This window comes from Procambarus clarkii, chromosome 94, assembly GCF_040958095.1.
Source record: "Procambarus clarkii isolate CNS0578487 chromosome 94, FALCON_Pclarkii_2.0, whole genome shotgun sequence".
Taxonomy (NCBI): Eukaryota; Metazoa; Arthropoda; class Malacostraca; order Decapoda; family Cambaridae; genus Procambarus; species Procambarus clarkii.
The window spans coordinates 7682467-7708023 of record NC_091243.1 but is presented as its reverse complement, the minus strand read 5'-3'; the positions used below and the strand labels follow the sequence as shown (position 1 = coordinate 7708023).

The 25557-nt window shown below is 46.9% G+C and overlaps 1 protein-coding gene across 1 annotated transcript in view; it reads right to left on the bottom strand.

Annotated features, from left to right (window-relative positions):
* LOC123748167 (uncharacterized abhydrolase domain-containing protein DDB_G0269086) overlaps positions 1–25557 on the bottom strand; it is a 64170-nt gene that overhangs the window by 26947 nt on the left and 11666 nt on the right. Inside the window, 2 exon segments of the mRNA XM_069319762.1 lie at positions 13994–14176; positions 14382–14571. Coding sequence (XP_069175863.1) covers positions 13994–14176; positions 14382–14571 — 373 coding nt within the window.

Genomic DNA, 25557 nt, shown 5'->3' with positions numbered 1-25557 from the left:
GAAGGTGCTGGAGGGTGTAGGGGTGTCTAGGGAAGGTGCTGGAGGGTGTAGGGGTGTCTAGGGAAGGTGCTGGAGGGTGTAGGGGTGTCTAGGGAAGGTGCTGGAGGGTGTAGGGGTGTTTAGGGAAGGTGCTGGAGGGTGTAGGGGTGTCTAGGGAAGATGCTGGAGGGTGTAGGGGTGTCTAGGGAAGGTGCTGGATGGTGTAGGGGTGTCTAGGGAAGGTGCTGGAGGGTGTAGGGGTGTTTAGGGAAGGTGCTGGAGGGTGTAGGGGTGTCTAGGGAAGATGCTGGAGGGTGTAGGGGTGTTTAGGGAAGGTGCTGGAGGGTGTAGGGGTGTCTAGGGAAGATGCTGGAGGATGTAGGGGTGTCTAGGGAAGGTGCTGGATGGTGTAGGGGTATCTAGGGAAGGTGCTGGAGGGTGTAGGGGTGTTTAGGGAAGGTGCTGGAGGGTGTATGGGGGTGTAGGAAAGTGTAGCGTTTGGGTGTGGGGTAGGTAGGCTTGTACAGCACTTTCAAGAGTAAAATGGGAAAATCAGCATCAACAAACAAAAATTCCAAATAATACACATTGCAAAACAAAATCCAGAGCCCCATTATTCCTGACAACCTTCCATTGCAACACACGAATGTTGGCAGCACACTTGGACTCAAGATTAATAGAACAGGAATCAAAATTAAATTGAATGCCAGAATAAACAAAGCAAAACCAGCATTAAGCAAACTGAAGAGATTCCGTAGCCTTACCACGAATACACAGCTACACTTACGGCGGGACTACAGCCTTGTGTATCTCCAATACCCTCCACTACTTCTCTACACCTTAAAAAAACTAAGATACAAAAATTACAAGCAGTGCAAAACAAGGCATTAAGAAAAGCAGCAAAACACCGTCTGTCATATGACTAAACAATCATACAACTCCATGAAGCCCCTGAACATACAATCACTTTGAGATAAGAAAACACACAAGGAATGTGGTTACATTTCTGCTCTTCTAACCTGTCCGTTCATTATAGTGGGTAGGGGGGGGGGGTAGGAGGGATGTGGGGGGGGGGGTAGGAGGGATGGGGGGGGGGGGTAGGAGGGATGGGAGGGGGTTGGTAGGAGGGATGGGGGGTTAAAGAAGATGGAGAGGTGCAGGTAAAGGAACATTTTAGTTATATGGAATATACTGCAGTATGAGTTACGAAAGCATCCATCTTGCTGACACGATGTTCTGTGTGTGTGTGTGTGTGTGTGTGTGTGTGTGTGTGTGTGTGTGTGTGTGTGTGTGTGTACTCACCTATTTGTGTCTGCAGGATCGAGCATTGACTCTTGGATCCCGCCTATCCCGATCTTGGATCCCGTGTGTGTGTGTATACTCACCTATTTGTGTCTGCAGGATCTAGCATTGACTCTTGGATCCCGCCTATCCCGATCTTGGATCCCGTGTGTGTGTGTGTGTGTGTGTGTGTGTGTGTGTGTGTGTGTGTGTGTGTGTGTGTGTGTGTGTGTGTGTGGATAGTCCCACAGAGTGTACGTTACCGAGGAATGTAAAATATCGATGATACCATTCATGTGTACTCCCATTTTAAAATGTACATGGGCGTTCTAATTGTCGTGGTATATACATGTCCATACGTGTGATGATACATACTGATTACTACCCTTCTTATACAGATGCCATATGTATAATGTATGAACGTGTATGTACATCTATTCACTGATCCAATATGGGGGTAGGTCTTGGAGGCTGACACATGATCCCAGTGGGTCAACCTAAGCCACATTACCATCACCCTGCCCCTCTCTCTCCCTCACTACCACCCTCACTCCCTCACCACCACACTTTCTCCCCCTCCCCGACCCTCAACTCCCCCCTCCTCCTACCTTCCCAACCTACGCCCCTGTGTCAACAACAGTAGTTTAAACCATCGTCACGTATCATGTCTCAACAACAAATGAAGTACACTGGTATTTTCTCTCACTTGCCAGAGAATGATTGAGAGAGAGAGAGAGAGAGCGAGCAAGCAAGCTTCCACATCACTGGGCATCCCCACCACTAAGGCAAGGCTTCCTAAGATCCCTCTTAAGCGAACTCGTAACCTTACACCAAAAGCCTCTGCCTGAACACGCAAATCCTCCCCCTCTTCCCTACCCCCCTCCCTCCTATCTCGTTTATCCTCCTATTAACAATAAATGGGGAAAGGAAGAGAAATAAAGAGCTGGATGGATGTATGGAGGAAGAAAAAGACGAAAGAAGAGGGAGGGAAGGTGTGAGGGAGGAATGAAGGGCGTGCGAAACGAGAAATACAGAAGCAACGATACAGAAATAGGTAAATAGATTAGACAGCAAATAGATTAGATTAAACAATTAGACTGTCTAAATAGATTAGACAGCAAATCACCCGGTTGGAGCTTACCACAGGGTAGGGTACTTAAGTCTGTGGTCCATCTGACAATTACAGTTCCTAACTGCTAAGTACACCTCATAACTTGTGGCCCGTGTCAACGCTGAAGACCGCCTTCTTAACTTGACCAGTGAGATGTTCACTGTGCTGCCTGTTATCAGTCTTTAGCTTGTGTGTGTTCATCTGCCTGCGGTAGGCGATGGGAGGCTGCCATTGTAGAAATGTTCACGATAATGCCTTCACACTATGCTAGATGATAGGTCTGCCTTCTACCTTGCTAGTTGATGGCGGCCTGCCTTCTATCTTGCTAGTTGATGGGCCTGTCTTCTACCACAATATTAGCTGCTGACCCCCTCCACCACACTTACCGTGACCCTCATTTGCAATACATTTAACAAATCAAGATGTTCATCCGGTACCCCAAAGAGAATGTTTCTAAACGACAAATTAATATATATAAAATTATATAGGTAGAGTTAGAAAAAAATATTTTGTTCCCTGTTAGTAAGGCAAGATCCTTAATTATCCAAAACCCTTTAGGAGATGAGAAGAGAAGATAGAGAGAGAGGGGATGCAAGAGAAAAAGCAGAAACGAATGGAGTAGATAAATTAAAGAGAGATTGTGAAGACGACGAGAAGAGGGGGAGGGATGGAAGAGGAGGAGGAAGAGGAGAATATGACCTCCTCCTCCACCTCCACCTCTTCAGTGGAACTCGGTGCTTGCTGCTCCCTCGTGACCCCAACTGATTAACCACTGAGGGAGGGAGAGATAATGCGAGGGGTGTCGATAGTACATAATGATGGGGTGTGATGGGTGGGGGAGAGAGGGGTGAGGGGGAGAGGCATGAAGTGCTACAGTAGTGTAGTGGAGCCGGAGATGGGGGGTGGCTGGTGGGGGTGTGGCGAGGAGGTGTTACAAGCGTGGGAGATATAAAGGGGGGAGGGGGCGACACTGCCCTAATGTGAGAGGTGGTGTATCGAAGGTGGAGTGTGGTGGCTGATGGGGAGATGCCATGCATGGGGTGTGGGTATGAGGGGTAGGTATGGGGTGTAGGTATGGGGGGGGGGTGATCGAACTGGTAGGGTGAGGAAGGATGAAGGAGGATGGGAGATATGACGGTGGGGGATATGGGGGAGATCTGAGATGTAAGGAGGGATGAGGATGGGTTGTGGAGGAGTGTATGGATGTCTCAGGGGTAACGAGAGGAAGAGGTGGACATTACAGACATTACATTATCCCTCTGAGATGTATTTCTTTCTTGTCTCACTAAACATACTTGAACGTGAATTACAGAGGGGCAGGGTGACCTTGCCGGGTCAAGGGAGTGGGAAGGGTCAGGGTGACCCTACCGGGTGTGGGAAGCTTGGCGGTGTTACACGACATTAGAGTGAGAGGGGAAATGAGAGGTATTTGGGACGTGGTCTACTAAAAAGAGGGGAGCAGAGTGAGGGGTCGGGGAATAGATATTGTAGCTACAGAGAGGGCAAAGAAAGAGTGTACACCATCTTATGACTGACCCCCCAACCCGCTGCAACTCCCTCGTGGTGACCGCACACGGAGATTCAAACATTTGCAACATTATGACAGGATCTTTAATGCTCGAATATTGTAGTAAACACATAAGCTGATCTCTCACACGATGCCTAGAGACAGTGTGAGAGCTACTTAACGAGACGATGCAACACTATGGCAGGGAGATGGCAACAAAGATATTACAGCAAACTCTCTGAGAGTAAAAATCTGGGATTCTGCAGCAGGTTATGTTATCAATACCGTGTTGGTGCAAGAACTGTGTCAAGAACTGCAAGCTGTAACGTTGTAAAGAGAAGGTATTGGGAAGGGAGGAGTGAAGCAGTTCTCAAGTACTGGAAATGGATATTAAGTTAAAACGTTCTCTGGCTAAAACCCAACTTGCAATACAGTAGAACTTGCTAACATGAACCTGCAAATGTGCAATCCTAGTATACCCACACTGGGCACAAGATCTCCAAAGCTCTAGAGAACAACGAGGACCCACGTTAACTCGAATGCCGAGGCCACGAGACATTTACAATGGTTAAAACAAAAACAAAAAACGGAATTGGTTTTTGTGTTAGTGTTGGAAAATTATCGCAAGAAGATTATGGAGCGTGGCCTTGAAATCCTAACACAGAGTCGCTTATTAGCGCACAAAAACATGAAGTCTGTCTCTCCCAGAGAGTCAAAGGGTGACATTAGCAGTGAGGAAGGGAGGGGCGGTGGGAGGGGTGACGTGTGGAGGAAGAAGGGGGAAGTCTTGCAATTCAGGAAAGGGTCGGAGGTTAAGACAATGTCCCAGAAGGGCGTTTGGTTAGGACATAATCTTACACTTCTGGCGTAGCGTTGCTGGATTGGTCATTGTCTCGAAGTGACTTATGGCAAGAACCTGATCCAGGGCTTCTGGAAGACTATAATAAGACTGCAACCACAGGAAGACTGCTTCTGGAAGACAGCTTTCCTGGAAGACAGCTTTCCAGGGCGACTGCGTCTGGAAGACAGCTTTCCAGGAAGACCGCTTCTGGAAGACAGCTTTTCATGAAGACTGCTTCTGGAAGACAGCTTTTCATGAAGACTGCTTCGGGAAGACAGCTTTCCTGGAAGACCGCTTCTAGAAGACAGCTTTCCAGGAAGACTGCTTCTGGAAGACAGCTTTCCAGGAAGACTGCTTCTGGAAGAAAGCTTTCCAGGAAGACCGCTTCTAGAAGACAGCTTTCCAGGAAGACTGCTTCCAGAAAACAGCTGTCCAGGAAGACTGCTTCTGGAAGACAGCTTTTCCAGGAAGACTGCTTCTGAAAGACAGCTTTCCAGGAAGTCTGCTTCTGGAAGACAGCTTTTCATGAAGACCACTTCTGAAAGACAGCTTTTCATGAAGACCACTTCTGAAAGACAGCTTTTCAAGAAGACTGCTTCTGAAAGACAGCTTTTCAAGAAGACTGCTTCTAGAAGACAGCATCCCAGGAAGACTGCAAGTGAAAACAATTATCACAGAGGGAGCTGATGAATGGGTCACCACCCCTCGCACTTAAGACGGCTAACTGCTAGTTATGGCCGCGGTCCCACACTCAGGAGATGAGAAAGCATCTTGGGGAAGAAGATGCCACTGTTATCCCCAACCATAACAACTGGATAACTAAGATTAGTTGATCATCCTCCCCCCGCTCTCTGGTCCACAAGCAAGTCTCCCGCTGCTGTCAATACTGGAACGCGACATATGAAGGTGACAAGGCTACAAGGTACCTCATTAGCACACTGAGAGTGGAATCAAGACCAGTTATTTCCATTTTAAAAGTGGTTTGGATCGAAAAAGATGTACTAGTCAGCAGTCTGCTTGTAAATAGCTATGATGTAGAAGCCTATGTTTAAATATGTAAACATACGATTGAGACAGAGAGAGAGAGAGAGAGAGAGAGAGAGAGAGAGAGAGAGAAGGAAGCAATACCTACCTTCACACCGTTGAGAACAGCTGTGAGACGGGACCGACTCTGAGTGCAGCGTTTGCCTCATGTCCTAACTAGAAATATTGATCAGATAATGCCTGAGCTTCGCCCGAGGTAGCCGTGCGATCAGCGCTCTCATTAGCGGCCGCTGCAACTGCTCACCGCTCTCATTAGCGACCGCTGCAACTGCTAACCGCTCTCATTAGCGGCCGCTGCCCAAAATCACTGTCATCTTTGCACTGGCGGGTCCTGCAAGCGATGTCACAACGTACCTACAACCTTATGCTGGCTGGAACTCCAGCCTGTTTCCCTAGAGTACATCTTTCATATAACTCTAGAATTACCATATTCACGTACAAAATATACATTTCTAGCTACTGTGCATTTTGACGTTAGGTGCTGCAATGGAGTCATATTTGGCTAGCTGCTTGTACTAGTGATTAAGTTACGACAATTGGTTGAGATATTCGTTTGCCTTGTTCGGGTAGAAGGTAGACACAGTAGTCGCTTCTGTTTATATTTATTGACTGAGATAGCAAGGTATATATCTGCCTAGCCGAGGTCCTTCTACTCTGAGTCTGTGAGGATAACTGAGGCTGCTGCTGGGAGCATGCTTGATGCTCCTCTGTCTGGCATGACGTCAGAGGCCTACTCGCCTGTGATTGGTTACATTTCAACTGACAGAATTTGAGTATAACAGAGAGCCGGGGATTCCTTTCTGTTTATACAACCCGTTCTCGCAAATTCGTAAAGTCAATATTGACGTATTAACTACGTGCATAGGTGATATACTAAACATAATAGATACCCTTAAAAAGATTCATAGAAAACACCGACCTTACCTAACCTTGTTAGTATCTTAAGATAAGCATCTTATTGCTTCGTAATTACAATTATTACTTAACCTGTACCTATTATAGGTTAGGTAATAATTGTAATTACGAAGCAATAAGATGCTTATCTTAAGATACTAACAAGGTTAGGTAAGGTCGGGGTTTTCTATGAATCTTTTTAAGGGTATCTATTATGTTAAGTATGTCACCTATGCACATATTTAATAAGTCAATATTGACTTATTAAATTTGCGAGAACGGGTTGGTTTATAATACTGTTTTGACAGTTGAATCTTTATGTCTTCATAATTTCTTGCGTCGTAGATTGAAAAAAAATCTTTTGAGGGTAAGTGAGGATTCTTACTTTCTGTCTCATTGAAGTCTCCATGTTTTTCTTCTCTCTATTGATCACTGTGTCTCCTCAACCATTATCTCGTATCCTCCTCTTTATTTACCCTACTATAGTCTTCCCTTATGGTACTATAATCTTCTCCTCTACCCACGCCCTCCTCCCGGGGCTCTATACCCTCTACCTCCCGGGGCTCTATCCTCCCGGGGCTCTATATACCCTCTACCTCCCGGGGCTCTATACCCTCTACCTCCCGGGGCTCTATACCCTCTACCTCCCGGGGCTCTATACCCTCTACCTCCCGGGGCTCTATATACCCTCTACCTCCCGGGGCTCTATACCCTCTACCTCCCGGGGCTCTATACCCTCTACCTCCCGGGGCTCTATACCCTCTACCTCCCGGGGCTCTATACCCTCTACCTCCCGGGCTCTATACCCTCTACCTCCCGGGGCTCTATACCCTCTTACCTCCCGGGGCTCTATACCCTCTTACCTCCCGGGGCTCTATACCCTCTACCTCCCGGGGCTCTATATACCCTCTACCTCCCGGGGCTCTATACCCCTCTTACCTCCTGCCATATCCTACAACTAATCGCTAATACTCGTTCTTCATAACATTATTTTCGTGAATTAAATCCCGGGTGATCCAAAGCCACAATTGAGTCACTCACGTACCTCGAACGTCGCTCAAACCACCATTGAGTCCCCCCGGCGAGGATAAGTGAAATGGGACGAAAAGATATGAACCAGCGCGACAGCTGGGACTCGGCGCCGTCATGTGGTCTGCACGGACCATAGTGTCGTACCGCGATTTTTACTTGTTTATTCTTTTTTTTTTTTATTTTTTTTTTATCAAAGAGTAATTCGTCGTTTGAATGTAGATCAGCGAGGTAGAACGGAAATGGAGATTGTTGCTCTCTCTCTCTCTTTCTCTTTCTTTCTCTCTTTTTCTTTCTTTCTCTTTCTCTCTTTCTTTCTCTCTCTTTCTCTCTCTTTCTCTCTCTCTCTCTCTCTCTCTCTCTCTCTCTCTCTCTCTCTCTCTCTCTCTCTCTCTCTCTCTCTCTCTCTCTCTCTCTCTCTCTCTCTCTCTGTCTTCCTCTCTCTCTCTGTCTTCCTCTCTCTCTCTGTCTTCCTCTCTCTCTCTCTGTTCCTCTCTGTCTTCCTCTCTCTCTCTGTCTTCCTCTCTCTCTCTGTTCCTCTCTGTCTTCCTCTCTCTCTCTCTCTCTCTCTCTCTCTCTCTCTCTCTCTCTCTCTCTCTCTCTCTCTCTCTCTCTCTCTCTCTCTCTCTTTCTCTCTCTCTCACATACACATTCCCACTGACTTTACTATTCCCGGCTGCTAAAGATTTATAGAATATGCTACAAATAAGTAATATCAGTAATCGATATCAGTAATCATCAGGTGTGGCAGCGAGTAAGTAGAGGTTTGGTAAGTGTGGGAGTGTGTTGGTGCCAACATTCATACCAACTAGCAAAACGTTTTTGAAAATGAATAAAAATTGAGAGAAAAGGACTAAAAATTAATATAAAATGCTAAAAATATGTATAAAGAGCTACAAAATAATAGCATTAAAGGCTGAAAATTTACAAGTTATGGAAAATTAACATAGAAAAGTTATGGAAAATAGCTGAAAATGTAGCTAAAAATACAAATATTTAATTTGTATACAAATAAAGCTATAAGAACAAGTTACGTCAGTTGACTTATTTCTAGACAATTGGTATTTAGAATCATTGCTAAGATGTAGTTCCATCTTGGCTAAACGAGCTGGTTATGACTTTTCTTCTCAATCTAATTGGTCAAAATTCTGAATATTTTCATTGTACAACTTTCGTTAATTTTTTGATGTAAAGAATAAAGTGTTTAGTGGCGGAAAACTTGAAAATCATATTTCCATTTTAAAATTTTTAGTTGTAAATGCAATTTTAAATTATGGGAAAAATCTGCTTATGCGTTGTCTTAAGTATTGTCTTAACAAGATTTTTTTTACGCGAATGAGATTATTCTGTGTGGCGCTGGTGTGGCCATGGTGTGGTGCTGGTGTGGCCATAGTGTGGTGCTGGTGTGGCCATAGTGTGGCCATAGTGTGGCCATGGTGTGGCCATAGTGTGGCCATGGTGTGGCGCTGGTGTGGCCATGGTGTGGCCATGGTGTGGCGCTGGTGTGGCCATGGTAAGGAAATACGGTAAGATCAGCGTGCAGATCCTCTGAATAGGATCAGAGACGGTGTGAGAGACGGTGTTCTCCCTCCCCCGAACCCATCCCACACTGCATCACTCCCTCCCACCCATTCTTTCCATCACATGCCCTCCTACCCCTCACATCTCCCTTCCACTTCTCTCTCTCCCCTTCCCCCATCCCTCACACACCCTCCCACATCACCCATCCCTAACCTTCCCATCTGAAGATTATACTCTTCATCCCCCTACTTCCTTTTCAAGCATGGAAACCCTTTTCTTCGCCACATTCCCTTTCCGTGGAGCTTACTGAACCTTTGTTTTCTTGCCCTGACCGCATGAGTGTACCTGTCCCTTTTCCTTCCCTTAGGTCCCCAGAGGGAGACACCCCAGGTCCCCAGAGGGCGCTTCCCCCTTACTTCCTCCCCTCACCAAAGTGCACACCCTCTTTTTTTCATCTCTCCCCACCCTTCTTTTTTTTCCCCTCAAGCAATGTACTCACAGCACGAGGCTTCGACAACGTCTTGCTGTATCTACTTCTTCAGAGGTTGACAGATCTTAGTAACCGTCCCGAGGTTGACAGGTCTTAGTTACCGTCCCGAGGTTGACAGGTCTTAGTTACCGTCCCGAGGTTGACAGGTCTTAGTTACCGTCCCGAGGTTGACAGGTCTTAGTTACCGTCCCGAGGTTGACAGGTCTTAGTTACCCCTGAGATTGACAGAGTTCAACAACCCTCCAACAAATGCATTTCCTTCCAAGTCCTTTTTCATGTATTCAAAATGGGAAATGTAAGAATACGAATAGGTACAGGTAAACAGTGGTTCGGAAATAGGGTTACTGATGCGAAATAATTCGACAGAAATGGGACGTCAGCACCCAAATGAACCACGAACTGAGTCTAAATAGTTTTGTTGTGAATATCAGAATTGCGATGACATGTAATGTATTAAGAAGTGAGGTTGTTGGACAGTCTCTTCATAAGCATCATCCTCCGCAAGCATAGTTACGTCTCTACAATTAGGTGAGAACAATACGCTTGATCTAATCCAGTGTTCGTGAGGTAATCCCAGGACGCTTGAAATAATCCAGTGTTCGTGAGGTAATCCAGAATGACGGCGTCCTGTCCTTATTTCCTGGTACCAAACTGCACCTATAGGTTGCTTTGTTAGAGGAGCAGCAGGTTAGAATCAGGACTTTTCCTTTTCAAGGCAGAAGAAAGAGCAGGGAGACGAAACAGGAGAAATCAAGAACTGAGAGAGAGAGGGAGAGAGAGAGAGAGAGAGAGAGAGAGAGAGAGAGAGAGAGAGAGAGAGAGAGAGAGAGAGAGAGGAGGGGTTGATTCAGGAAGGGGAAGAAATGAAGAAGCGAGAAGTAAGAGAGGAGGGGGTGGGGGACATAGAAGATAAATGGGGCTAAAGAGGAAGAGGAGAGGAGGAAGAGGTATAGGGGAGATCGGTGGGAGTCGAGTAAAAGGCAGTTTCCCAACTCCAGGTACTGGGAATAAGTTAAGAGGGGAGGGAAAGTTACCCACTAACTCATCATGAGGAGGCTAAGGGGGTCAGTAGGGGAAGGAAGGGGTGGGGAGAGGGTGTTAATAGGACATGAAGAGGAGAAAAAGGCAAATGAGGAGGTAAGAGACATGGGGAGCTGTTACCCACTAACTCACCGCCAGGAAGAGAGGAGGAGGAGGAGAAAGGAAGGAAAGGGTGAGGGGGGAGGAAAGAGGTAGCGAATTAACCTAATAACTCATAAAGAAGGCGAGGTGAGGGAGGAATGGGTGTGTGGCTGAGGTCACTCTTGGGACGGATACGCGATCAAGGAGGCAAGATGTATGCTGCCACACTCACCTTTTTTGCTACCGTGGGCCGTGAGGGAGCTCGGGGAGGTGGGGGGGGGAAGGAATGGGTAAGGGTGGGGACCGGAGGGAAGAGGAGGAGGAGGATGGAAGAGAGTGGAGGAGGATGGAAGAGAGTGGAGGAGGATGGAAGAGAGTGGAGGAGGATGGAAGAGAGTGGAGGAGGATGGAAGAGAGTGGAGGAGGATGGAAGAGAGTGGAGGAGGATGGAAGAGAGTGGAGGAGGATGGAAGAGGGTGGAGGAAGAGGAGGTCCTGTCCTCTTCTGTCCATAGGTCTTCGTCCCATGACGAAGAGGTTGATAACAGTGCGACAGTAGGATATCTATGTCTAAAAATAAAATATCTGTGTGTCTGAGGTTGGAGGCCAGATGTTTGACGCTAGTCTCGCTCAATTTTCACAACAATAGCTGACGGGTATTGCTCAACATGGACGGGTCGAGCATGTTATCATTAAAAAAAAAAAAAGAGTATCATATAACGTGATACTAAATTTAAGCCCACGATGGATATCGCTATATCATTCTAGATAAATTCTAAATTGCTTTACTATCATATAATAAAATTCCATGCACTGACTAAACTAAAATTATATATATATATATATATATATATATATATATATATATATATATATATATATATATATATATATATATATATATATATATATAAAATCTAATCGTAATACTTATTCCTTAAAACTTAATAAACTTCGACGATGTTTGTGAGAGTTCTGTTCTGAGAGAGAGAGAGAGAGAGAGAGAGAGAGAGAGAGAGAGAGAGAGAGAGAGAGAGAGATAGAGAGCGCACATATGTAAATATATACATGTGTTATATTACAGTATATACATGTGTTATATTAAACACATGTATATATTATATACATGTGTTTATATTCCCGGATGGGTCGCAGGGAACCTATTTTAGGCCGGCCATCTCCATCGTGGTCGGCGACGGACCGAATTGGTCACACTAACTGGACCTCCGGAATCAATTACCCATTTTTTTCACAGGGCTGCGGGGCCGTGGAAGACGGATGACGCGGGAGGTAAAGAAATTTTCACAGGGACTGAAAGCGTTAAAGATTAAAGTTTTTATATCTCCCAGGGGTTCTAGTGGGGGTTCATGGATTTATATATATATATATATATATATATATATATATATATATATATATAATTATATATATATATATATATATATATAATGTATTATTATATAAGAAAATCCATATTATTAAGAATTACATTTCTAGGCTCAGCAGCATAGAATTTTATATTGTTATACAAAGGAATTTCAAAACTTGGAAAACTTACTGTTTACATTTGGCGAAATACTTTTATTATTATTATTATTATTATTATTATTATTATTATTTATTTTCTACCACAGACGTGGCCACACATTTACAATGCTGACATACTAATGGCTCAGATCAGTTGAAAAGGTCAACTATACGGCTCAGATCAGTTGAAAAGTTATTAGTTCGCATCTGTCGAGACACACAGCCACATTAGTGGTCATGCAAGCCTGCCGTTTGAGCGTCGCATCAGACAAGCGACAACTTTGTTCGTAGACCCGAGCACCAGTTTTCAGCATCGAACTGACCCAGCTGCAGATGTTGGGCCAGAGGGAGGGGTGGTGGGGTCAACTACTTCTTCCGGAAACTACACAGCCTCCCGGACAATAGACCTGGCCCAGATGAAGCTTCCACACCTCTCTCAGCACGTCGACACGGACAATGCGCCGTGGACCACCGCTGGATCTGGCATTGACGTGGCCTGAAGCGGCAACGACCCCGTGACATATATCGATTTAATCCGTGACCAGGACGCCGGGTTAGAACAATGGTAGGAGGGAGGCCCAAGGGCGTCATCTTGACACCGGCCGCCTTAGCGACGAGTGACAGTGAGGGCGGTGATTGGTACGACACGGGACGCTTCTATTGTCTCCCTCCCTCGTCATTACCAGGAGCGCCAGGTCATTTACCGAGGTCACTCTCCCAGCCGCGGCGCCCTTAATAACAGAGACCCGAGTCTTGAGCAATATATACAGACAGGAGAAACTGATGGCAACCGCGACCCCAAGCACCTGAAACCCTAGTGCTGAGGCCACGGAAGGTTGATGTGTTTCTCTGAGAGTCATGGTAGCACATGAGAGCCTTCCGTGGCTAAATGGAGCCTGGTAGCCATACACTCGTATTCATGGCTACGCAGAGCTGTATACCTGCTCTCATACACAGTGTTCCACATTGGCCTCAAAAGCAGCTAAGGTCTAAAACTAACACAACAGTGTATAACACCTGATTTATGTTCCTTTGAAAGCTCAAAATATGCATTTCATCAACATTTCTGTATGATACCATTACTGAGTAAGTTGAAATAAGAAAATGGCATTAGTTCTCTCCGTCTACTAAGAGACGGAAGAATTCTTCGATGCCAAACTGGACGAGAGAAGGAATTTTGAGGTACTGTTTAGACGGTGATGATGTCAAGAATGACTAGAAGAGGAAGAAGTACAGGCAAGAGGGAGTTACAGAAGGAAGGGCGCCGGGGTTGTGGGAGGAAGGAAGACTGGATGGGTTTCAGAAGTGCGAACTGTGATAAAGAGGAAGAGACTAATGAACAGGTGGAACAACTTAGAGCTGGTCAGAACAATAGTTCTGACTAGCTTGGGTCCTTGTCTTGCTTCCGCTATTCTTGGAGAGATATTTAGGTCTTAAGAGAACACATACAATTCTAGTGAGAGACTTGTCTTGTTTGAATATGGGAAGTTTCACACTGAGGCGCTTATCCCCCACAGTGTTGTAGCACCAAGCCACAGTGTAGCACCAAGCCACAGTGTAGCACCAAGCCACAGTGTAGCACCAAGCCACAGTGTAGCACCAAGCCACAGTGTAGCACCAAGCCACAGTGTAGCACCAAGCCACTCACCTCTGTGTTGAGAGCGGCCACACGGCCGGCCATGCGGTGTTGGTCTTCCATTGTCCTCGTCAGTTCCTCCTGCAGCGCCTCCGACGTGGCTGCCGCCGCCTCGGCCTTCGACGTCACCCCTGCCAGCGTCCCTCTGAGGGCGCTCAAGTCCTTGGTCACCACCAGCAGGCGAGACTCCACCTCCTGCAGGATATAATGTGTGAGAGAGGTTCGTAGAACATGTTTTCCAGGGACTATAAGAGTATATCCGGAACAAGTTTCGCTACATTCTCTGAGCTTATATGTTATAACCAACTGATTGGTGAGGGTGTTGGGGTACTCACCTGCTTGTCGTGCATGGCTTGAGTCACGATAACCAACTGATTGGTGAGGGTGTTGGGGTACTCACCTGCTTGTCGTGCATGGCTTGAGTCACGTTGAAGGAACGCTGCAGCTCTGCCACGGAGTCCTCAAGATGCTGCACCTTGCCCACCACCCAGGCCGCCGTCACCGCCTCCCGCTGCTCGCGGGCGTGGGCGTGGGCGGCGCTGGCCTCGCTCTCAGACGCCCTAGACGACTTCAGTCTCTGCACCTCAGATCTGCAGGAGAAGAGAAGCAAAAAGATTAGCATTTTATTAACACTCGGGGAAAAGTATCCCGTACGAGCATAAATTTGTTGTAACATTATTCCAGTGCTTCATCTGCTCTGATGCATCAATCGTCCGGCCTTGTGCGTCATTCGTCGGTCCTGGTACGTCAATCGTCCGCCCTGGTACGTCAATCGTCCGCCCTGGTACGTCAATCGTTCGCCCTGGTACGTCAATCGTCCGCCTTGGTACGTCAATCGTTCGCCCTGGTACGTCAATCGTCCTTCCTGGTACGTCAATCGTCCGTCCTGGTACGTCAATCGTCCGTCCTGGTACGTCAATCGTCCGCCTTGGTACGTCAATCGTCCGCCCTGGTACGTCAATCCGTCATATCGGTCATTTCCCGATACCAATGAAAGCGACTCCAGTATCACGGGGGACGGGGGGGGGGGGGGAAGCACAATGGAAGGCAGGAAGGACTTATCAAGTGAAAGCGCCAAGCCATTACGACTATAGCACTTGAAAAGGATCAGGATAAGGATTTGGGATGGGACGGGGGGAATGGAATGGTGCCCAACCACTTGGACGGTCGGGGATTGAACGACGACCCACATTGTTCTGGCTGGCATTCTGCTTAAGGCCTCGTCCCTCCATCTCATAATCCGCTATTGTAGTTACGCACAGAATTTGTCTTAATTTTGCCTACAATGATTTCCTGACTAGTTACGAAGCCTATGTGTCTAGTCTGGTAGCCCTGAAACCCCCCCCCTGTAGCCCTGAACCCCCCCCCCCTGTAGCCCTGAAATTGTTTTGTAGTCTTGAAACCTCTGTGACCCTGAAGATTGGTTCTGGTCCTGAACCCTGAACCCTGACAATGGAAGTCGCCAAAGGGGGTCGGCAAAGGGAACCATGAAGGAAGGATCGCCAAGGGGGGCATCTCGAGGCCCTTTGGCGATCAGCCCTTCAGCCCTTCAGCACCTCAGCACCTCAGGGCTGGCTATGGCGTCGCAGGAAAAGTCGCTTCACCACCCCCCTAAAAAAATGAGAATCCTCATGAGAGCATCCGACTCGACCCGACTAACCCGCCTACTGTCTGGTGTGGTGAAGCCCTGACGGTGGTCGAGGTGGCGAGAATGGGTATAAGAAGAAGGAGGGGGTGGGTAGTTTGTGGCGTTAAGGTGTTATACCTCTTCCGCCTATCTTCCCCCTTCTCCCTCTCTCTTTCCTCCCTTACCTTGAGATCTTCCTCTTTCCTCTCACTTACCCTTTCCATCCCGTCTCCCTTATTACCTCCAGCTTCCTTCCCCCACATTCACAGCTTCCTTATCCTTCCCCACGCCCACACAGGCACAGCTTGGTGGGTAAATCCACGCCCACGCCCTCTTGTTGTATCTCTCACCCACCTCCCTAGGCCTGATTTCCCCTAATAGGCTTCGGTTATCCAATACCCTATTTTACGGTCGTGAAAGTGCCCGTGGGAAAATTCTGTGTCGTAGTCTTGGCGTCACGTGAGGCTAGCCTTGGCGTCACGTGAGGCTAGCCTTGGCGTCACGTGAGGCTAGCCTTGGCGTCACGTGAGGCTAGCCTTGGCGTCACGCGGTACACAAGTGTTTCTCCAGTTTCAGTAAAACTCGGTGCAGGACACTTTTCTGCACCGAGTTGCCTGCTCTGTGCAGGAAACATGACAACAGCGTTGCCATGTACCGAGCGATAGTTTCTAATTGCTTGACCTGGTCACACAGGGCGTATCTGGGTATATATACATGAATCTCTGGATACATGAATCTCTGGAAACATGAATCTCTGGACACATGAATCTCTGGACACATGAATCTCTGGACACATGAATCTCTGGACACATGATTCTCTGGACACATGAATCTCTGGACACATGAATCTCTGGACACATGAATCTCTGGACACATGAATCTCTGGACACATGAATCTCTGGACACATGAATCTCTGGACACATGAATCTCTGGACACATGAATCTCTGGATACATGAATCTCTGGACACATGAATCTCTGGACACATGAATCTCTGGACACATGAATCTCTGGACACATGAATCTCTGGATACATGAATCTCTGGATATATATCTGGATACATCAAAGGAATATATACTCGACATGATCACAAAAAATACATTTAATACTCAAATCTATGATGTATAAAGTAATAATAACGGCAGTAATAACCACGACAGCGACAGTAATGATGATAATATAATATTTAATAATAATGAACGTGCAAGAGGACATTGCTAGCAACATCACATCCAGGACAGCAACAATAGTCAGTTGAGTCAAGAAGCTAAAATTGCACTAATTTTAGGGGAGAGTGGAAGGGTGGGAGGGGGGGGGGGGGAGTTGGTGGTGGTGTCATTTTCAGCCTAACCGTCACGTGACTTCACTATCGTCACTATCCAAGAATAACACCTTCGTTAACATCACTATCAACACCCCCCTTCACCAACATCACCTTCAATAGCGTCGTGTAAAGGAGGAAATGTATATGTTTATCTCTCAGAATGTTCGGTAATACGTTTATTGCTTGTGATGTGTGTATATGTGTGTATTAACACGATGTACTGAACGGGGTGAGAATAGCTTGAGGTACCTCATCCCTTTGTGTGTATTTTACCTCAATAAACTTATTTCAATTTCAATTTCACCAGCGTCAACACCACCACGGCCATACCATCAAGGACACCATCAATCCCCCCAAACACCGTCACCATCAACGGTTCAAGCACCATCAACAACTCCGCCTCACACCTGACCACAAACACGTGGCCTTTATCAACCCTTAATTACTGCCAGGTAAAGGACAAGCCAAGCTCACCTGGAGTCCCGTCCCACGGTGTATGTGATTTAGTAACTCTCGCCAGGTGATTCCCGCTACTGCCTCTTGCAATCTCAGATCAATAATCGTGCAAGCAATCAAGCAATGAAGGAGACGTTGGCAAGATGGATTTGAGACTTCCTGATGATAGTGTCGGTTGGTATACGGCTTCGCGGTCCACTGCCTTTGGTAATTAACTAGCAATAAATGAACGATTCGATGTTTGAATGATAGATCTGATACTTCGTGCGTTTGTCTGCTGTTTGTGTATAATATTAGAATCATTAGTTGAGAAACGACGGGATGGAAATATGGATTTGAAATTTCTTGAAGCCCTCCACGATAATTTTAGTCTTAGTCTGTTGCACTTGTGGATCAGTCACGATGCAATCAGGTTGAACCTCGAACAGCTAGAAGGAAATTTCCCAAATGTCTCCAGAGTGCTTTTATCCCCAAGTGTTGCAGCCAGAGATGAACGTCTTAAGAGTTAAGAACACGACTATCAACCCGAGAGTTGAGCAGTGGACTAAATCAAACAAAATCTGAACGATATTTTGTCTAGCTTCAAAGAAATTAAAGTAAAAATTCTTTTGATTATTTCTAGATACAAGGATTTAGAGCATCTGGGATTATGTGCGTTGGCAGGTAGCAGGTCGTCCAGGCTTCATTCGTCGGCAAAGGAGCATTCAGCAAGTGTTCCGTTCTGTGTAATTCAAAACACTGTTTTCCAACACATAAATTAATATTATTAGGTGTTAAAGTTGTGTATAGTTAGGAAGAAGGAAGGTCAGGTTAGGAGGTTTTTGGTTCTTTTGATAATTATTTAAAATCTATCCTCAGGTCTGGTTCGTTAAAGTGGCGGCCATCCCCTTAAAACCCAGTCATCAATTCTGACGTACTTTGTATTAAAAATTAGTGTGTTATAATAAGTTAATATTATATATTAAAGTTGTGTATATTGTTAGGCGTAGGTTAAGTGTTTAGAGTCCGTTGGCGTTTATTCGAATTTAAAGAACGTGGATGAAGCATTTACAGTCCTGAGATTCGAACGGAGGTCATTAGCGAAGAAATATTCGAACGTTGTAATTTGTGAATCGGTTTATAAACTATTTTTCATTTATAAACAGCGGGTTCAGCGGCTAGATTAATGAGTATTTGACCTTTGTTGATGAGATCGGGCTGTGAAATCTACTCTAAATGTGCGGTCCAATGTTAATGTGGATTTCCAGTCATTTCCAGTCATAAAATGTGCTTCGAACGCACGAAGTAAGAAAAGCACTGGTGTTAAAAAAATAGTTTGAAGGCAAACAGATGCGAGTCGTCTGCAACGTGTTATTCAACATAAAACAGGATGGATGGCGGCTGATGAAACGAGCACGGAAGTAATGGGAATGAAAGAATTGAAGAGTACACAGCTCTGCAACTCAACTGAAGATAATCTCCGGTAGCAGGCTCACCCAACCACTTAGGCTGGACGGTAGACCTAGGGTCTTGCTTCAATCACGTCGGCGTTCAATCCCATACCGTCCAAGTGGTTGGACACCATTCCTTCCCTCTCCGTCCCATCCAAAATCCTTATCCTTATAGCCTATATATATATATATTTATAGGCTCTATAGCCCCCTTTCCAAGTGCTATAGAGCCGTAATAGCTTGGCGCGTTACCCCTGCTACCCTCCGGTAGCAGGCGTGCAGCGAGTCGAAGACCCTAGCGGCGTGGTGGAGAGCGCCTCGCCGCGGCTGTAAACATAAGTAGGGCCGGCATTAAGCGCGCCAAATAACGTACATTAGGGCCCCGCTAAGCACCTCCCCCAGCACGATAAACACCCCGGGCGCAAGTGGTCGCGGTTTTTCGGGAGGCGTTGCTCGCGGGCGCGGTGGTTACGCGCTGGATACAGAGTGAGGAGTACAAATGATTGTGCCTGAGAACGGAATACAGCGATTGTCATATGATGACGTAAATCATTTTATGGGACTCATGAGAGAGAGAGAGAGAGAGAGAGATAACTCTAGAAATAGTTAACAGGGGGTAAGGGGGGAGGGAATTACCAGGGGGAAAGCGCCAAGCCATTACGACTATATAGCACTTGGAAGGGGACAGGATAAGGATTTAGGATGGGACGGGAAGGAAGAAATGGTGACCAACCACTTCGACGGTCGGGGATTGAACGCCGACCTGCATGAAGCGAGACCGTCGCTCTACCGTCCAGCCCAAGGGGTTGGACGTTAAGAGACAGAGGAAACTGGCTTATCGGATTATCAGGTAGACAGGTATCTATCACTTAAGCGAAAGCTCTAGGCGGAGAAAACTCGAGGGACAGTCGGTAGTAGAAGTAGTGGACAACACAACAATTTCGACACAGCACCACTCCTGTGCCAGGTAAGTTCACTACGGGCTCACCATAGCCCGTGCTACTTGGAACTTGTTCCGAGTACCTGACTCTATAACAACAACAGCAACAATTTCGATTGGAGGAAGAGCACACATGCAACGACATCAGCAGAAATATAATATATGCCAGAAGCAAGCAAGAATAACGTCTATATTAGGGAATATGGATGTTATTCCTGCTCACTTTTCAAGTAGTAGCAGGAGGCAGCAGGAGCAGCAGGAGGCAGCAGGATGCGTTGGTGAGAGGGAGACGGGGTGGGGGTATGGGATGGGGAGGGGGGGAGGGTGGTAGGTGTTAGGGAGGGGGGGGGATTAGAGCAAGGTAGAAGCAAGGGAAGTAGTGTATTGACCCAAGGAGCAAGGTCACCATTACTGTCCTACCCACTAGTTTACCGACGTACGTAATGCTACCCACTAGTTTACCCACCTTCCTAACCTAATTACGCACTTTCCTAACCTAATTACGCTCTTTCCTAACCTAATTACGCACCTTCCTAACCTAATTACGCACCTTCCTAACCTAATTACCCACCTTCCTAACCTAATTACGCACCTTCCTAACCTAATTACCCACCTTCCTAACCTAATTACTCACCTTCCTAACCTAATTACGCACCTTCCTAACCTAATTACGCACCTTCCTAACCTAATTACTCACCTTCCTAACCTAATTACTCACCTTCCTAACCTAATTACTCACCTTCCTAACCTAATTACTCACCTTCCTAACCTAATTACTCACCTTCCTAACCTAATTACCCACCTTCCTAACCTAATTACGCACTTTCCTAACCTAATTACGCACCTTCCTAACCTAATTACTCACCTTCCTAACCTAATTACTCACCTTCCTAACCTAATTACCCACCTTCCTAACCTAATTACTCACCTTCCTAACCTAATTACTCACCTTCCTAACCTAATTACTCACCTTCCTAACCTAATTACTCACCTTCCTAACCTAATTACTCACCTTCCTAACCTAATTACTCACCTTCCTAACCTAATTAACTACCTTAGTCCACTTACCTAATCTGTTCCCCCTCGGAATCTATCTAAGGAGTTAAGACTCCACCTAACGTTTCTACCGTCTTCGCCTCCCTTCTTGGCTAACTTCTGATTGATGAAGATTAGGCCACATAAGAGGTGGCACAGGGATGAATAGCCCCTAAGTGGTAGTTGGCTGACTCCGGCCCTCTCTACTTTATATTGGACCCTCCCCAACTAGACAACCCCCCCCCCCCCACCTCCTCCTACAACTTACCACTGACACCCCAGGTGTTGTTCTCCTTTTTACCTATCTTGTGGACGAGCCGCAATAGTTCCCGTGTCACCTCGCTCATAAATAATGGGTTCGACCCTCGGGATCGCACGGGAGACATCTCCCGTCACGCAGGGTGCAGTCGCACCTCCACAGATCTCCAGAATCAGCTCTTGATACTGGTAATGGCTCAAAAGGGCCACCACCACTTACGAGCTATTCATGCCCGTGCCACCTTTTGGATGGCTTAATCTTCATCAATCAATCAATCAATCTCGGGATCGCCACATGGAGACAGTGGCTGAGGCTTGGTGATCCCTACACTGCCTACGCCATACTCGCTTAGGCAGTGTTTATCTCACTCGTCTCTACATCTTCTAGTCGGGAGACATCTTCCGTCACGCAGGGTGCAGTCGCACCTCCACAGATCTCCAGTATCAGCTCTTGATATTGGTAATGGCTCAAAAGGGCCACCACTTACTGGCTATTCATGCCCGTGCCACCTTTTGGGTGGCTTAATCTTCATCAATCATCAATCTTCTAGTGTGAGTGTGTGGTTTGGTAAACATTTCTTCAGCCACGTTATTGTGACGCATCGTCTGTTGCGTCTCATTAGTGTTTACGTTTGATATTCACGCTCTCGCTTCCACACTATCTACACCCTTATTCATTAACCCCCGTCTGGACCATCCATACACACGTGTGTGTACACACATATACACACACACATGCGCCCATCATCAACAAACACTCGCCAACCCCAATGTTTACTCCACCTGGTATATAACGGTATATACAGGTGCTATTATATAACCCTCGATGTGTACCAGCACCTGTTTTAACAGACATAAAACACAACTTTCCGCCTCCACCTCTCCTCTCTCTCTCTCTCTCTCTCTCTCTCTCTCTCTCTCTCTCTCTCTCTCTCTCTCTCTCTCTCTCTCTCTCTCTTTATTTCCCTCTCTCTCTCTCTCTCTCTCTCTCTCTCTCTCTCTCTCTCTCTCTCTCTCTCTCTCTCTCTCTCTCTCTCTCTCTCTCTCTTTATTTCCCTCTCTCTCTCTCTCTCTCTCTCTCTCTCTCTCTCTCTCTCTCTCTCTCTCTCTCTCTCTCTCTCTCTTTATTTCCCTCTCTCTCTCTCTCTCTCTCTCTCTCTCTCTCTCTCTCTCTCTCTCTCTTTATTTCCCTCTCTCTCTCTCTCTCTCTCTCTCTCTCTCTCTCTCTCTCTCTCTCTCTCTCTCTCTCTCTCTTTATTTCCCTCTCTCTCTCTCTCTCTCTCTCTCTCTCTCTCTCTCTCTCTCTCTTTATTTCCCTCTCTCTCTCTCTCTCTCTCTCTCTCTCTCTCTCTCTCTCTCTCTCTCTCTCTCTCTCTCTCTCTCTCTCTCTCTCTCTCTCTCTCTCTCTCTCGGCGTACATTGCGTATTCGCATGTACATCTTTCCGTGCCTTCACCCGCGCCACGAACCCTAACAAAAGATTAATTTTCTGTAGCCTGTCACTCACGGTCCAAGGTCACCATGAAATATTAAACGGCGTCTTAACTATTATTAATACTGAAATTAGTACTGAGACATATCTTCAGTAAAATGACTTTGACTGAAAAAAAGGAATATGATCTCCGATACCACACACACAAAAATAATGCCAGAAACAAGTGTGCTTTAATTTCGCACGAGCGTGCACGAAGGTGTCATTAAAAAAACAGCCCCGCACGCGATTGCGTCCACACGCACGACTGCGGATCGCAGCCGGGCCAGGCGACGAACGAGCGATAAATTCGGGGAAAGAACGAACCTCTGACATTTCCGAGGCATTGTGGCTACGAGTTGAGCTGACGAACTATCGCCGCGAGCGACCACAAGCAAGGCTGCCGGGTCGAGGGTCACCCACCGACATTAATGAAACTGAAATTAATAAAACAAAAAACCAGAGGAAAGGATGAAAATGAAGGTTGAGGAAAGATGATTGAAAGTCGACGGCAGTTGTTTGATAACTGATTGAAGGAATCAATCTTCGTAATCACACAGTCATCATCAAGGAGGAGAGGAGGAGTTCGACAAACCGGTGGGATTTATAATGTCTCGCTCAGTACACCTATGCTCGTCTCCAGGCTCGTTTCAATTAGCACAGCTGTATCCGGCGGAGGTCAAGCATAGTAACGTTTGTGCCCACAACCTTCTGCTGTTCCAGCATCTCTAGGTGAATGTTCACATGATTCACGCTACTCAGAGCTGACTTGCGCCGCTCAGAGCTGACTCGCGCCCCTCAGAGCTGACTCCCGCTGCTCAGAGCTGACTCAAGCCCCTCAGAGCTGACTCAAGCCCCTCAGAGCTGACTCCCGCTGCTCAGAGCTGACTCAAGCCCCTCAGAGCTGACTCAAGCCCCTCAGAGCTGACTCAAGCCCCTCAGAGCTGACTCAAGCCCCTCAGAGCTGACTCAAGCCCCTCAGAGCTGACTCACGCTTTTCAGAGCTGACTGGCATGAGACAGGAGACTTAGACCTGTCACAGCGTGAGCAGCAGGCGAGCCAGGGCGAGCAACAGGGCTCTTCTCACAGGCCTTCCTAGGCTGAATGAGCGACAGATGCGGTGTTGTGGAATGGGGGGGTTGAGAGTGGTAGGAAGATGGGGTGAAAGGAGTTGTGGGGGAAGAATATTGCTGGAGGGGGTGGATAGGTAGGGATATTTAAGGTAGATGTGGCTTGGGAGGGTTGTGATGAGGGAGTGGGTGATGAGTGAGACGTCGAGGGGGATTAGGATGGTGAGGGATGGAATGGTGAGGCTCAGGATGGTGGTGAAGGGGGCTGGTGTGGACTGGGAAGGTGGTTTGTGATGATTAGAGAGGGAAAGGGGGGTTTGCTAGACTTGGGATGGTTAGGAGTAGAAGATTGTAGGGTTTAAGATGGCGGGGATTGGGATGATTGGGGAGGAGGAAATAGAGAGGGGGGGAAGGGTGATTGGGGTGGGGGGTGGGAAGGGTGATCGAGGTGGAGATGGGGAGGGGACGTAATTTCTGCCAGTTCCAGCAAGGGTCAGACGTACAGAGGTACAGAGCACCACGGGCGGTGATTGTAAGCACTCTAGGAGGGATTCCCGACCATGTCTTTATTTTGTACTGAGGTGGCAAAGGAAGTCCTCAATTATACCCAGATCTTGCACGAGAACTCTGCCGACAGTACCAAGGGAAGTGACCAGAATGATACAGGGCCGCAAATAACACATTATATAATATTGATAGTGACTTCTGCCAAGTTCAGGCTCTTGTGGACCAACCAGCAGAGGCCTCTTTTTATCTGGCAGGCTTCGAAACCCGACGGTTAAAGTATTTTCGCACAATTAATGTTTTTACGTACAATCCCCAATCTAAATCCTTATGCCCCCTTCCTAGTGCTATATAATCGGAATGGCTTCTGGTGATGTGTGTGTGTGTGTGTGTTTACTAGTTGTGTTTACTAGTTGTGTTTTGCGGGGGTTGAGCTTTGCTCTTTCGGCCCGCCTCTCAACTGTCAATCAACTGTTTACTAACTACTTTTTTTTTCCCCCACACACCACACACACACCCCCAGGAAGCAGCCCGTGACAGCTGACTAACTCCCAGGTACCTATTTACTGCTAGGTAACAGGGGCACTTAGGGTGAAAGAAACTTTGCCCATTTGTTTCTGCCTCGTGCGGGAATCGAACCCGCGCCACAGAATTACGAGTCCTGCGCGCTATCCACCAGGCTACGAGGCCCCGAGTGTGTGTGTGTGTGTGTGTGTGTGTGTGTGTGTGTGTGTGTGTGTGTGTGTGTGTGTGTGTGTGTGCGTGTGTGTGTGTGTGCGTGTATGTGTGTGCGTGTGTGTGTGTGTGTGTGTGTGCGCGCGCGTGTGTGTGTGTGTGTGTGTGCGTGCGTGTGTGTGTGTGTGTGTGTGCGCGTGTGTGTGTGTTAGAGAAATATGTGTAGTAGATATAATGGAGGAATAATTACCTGATTATTATCTGGCTTCCACACTCGTGTGACAGGGGGGGGGGGGTTCCTGTGGAGAATTTCCATCACACGTCATGTGGGACGATCAATATTTGGTCAATAGCGGCCGGAGAGTGCATGGTTATTGACCATTGAGTGAGTCAACACGCTTGTTTGCCATGCCTGACACTTGCGTAAATATTTGGTCACGAGGCTTGGAGCTCAATACGCACTACCCCGCCTAGTGTTTCCGTGTGTGTGTGTGTGTGTGTGTGTGTGTGTGTGTGTGTGTGTGTGTGTGTGTGTGTGTGTGTGCTTTTTGTGCTTGCGAGGCTTCAGCTTTGGCACTTTGGTCCCGCCTTACTTTGGTCCTGTCAGTGTGTGTGTGTGTGTGTGTGTGTGTGTGTGTGTGTGTGTGTGTGTGTTCACCTATTTGTGCTTGCGGGGCTTGAGCTTTGGCACTTTGGTCCCGCCTTACTTTGGTCCTGTCAACCGTCAATCATCTTCTGTACAGGTTCTTATCATATCTACATTTGAAAGTGTGTATGAAGTCAGCC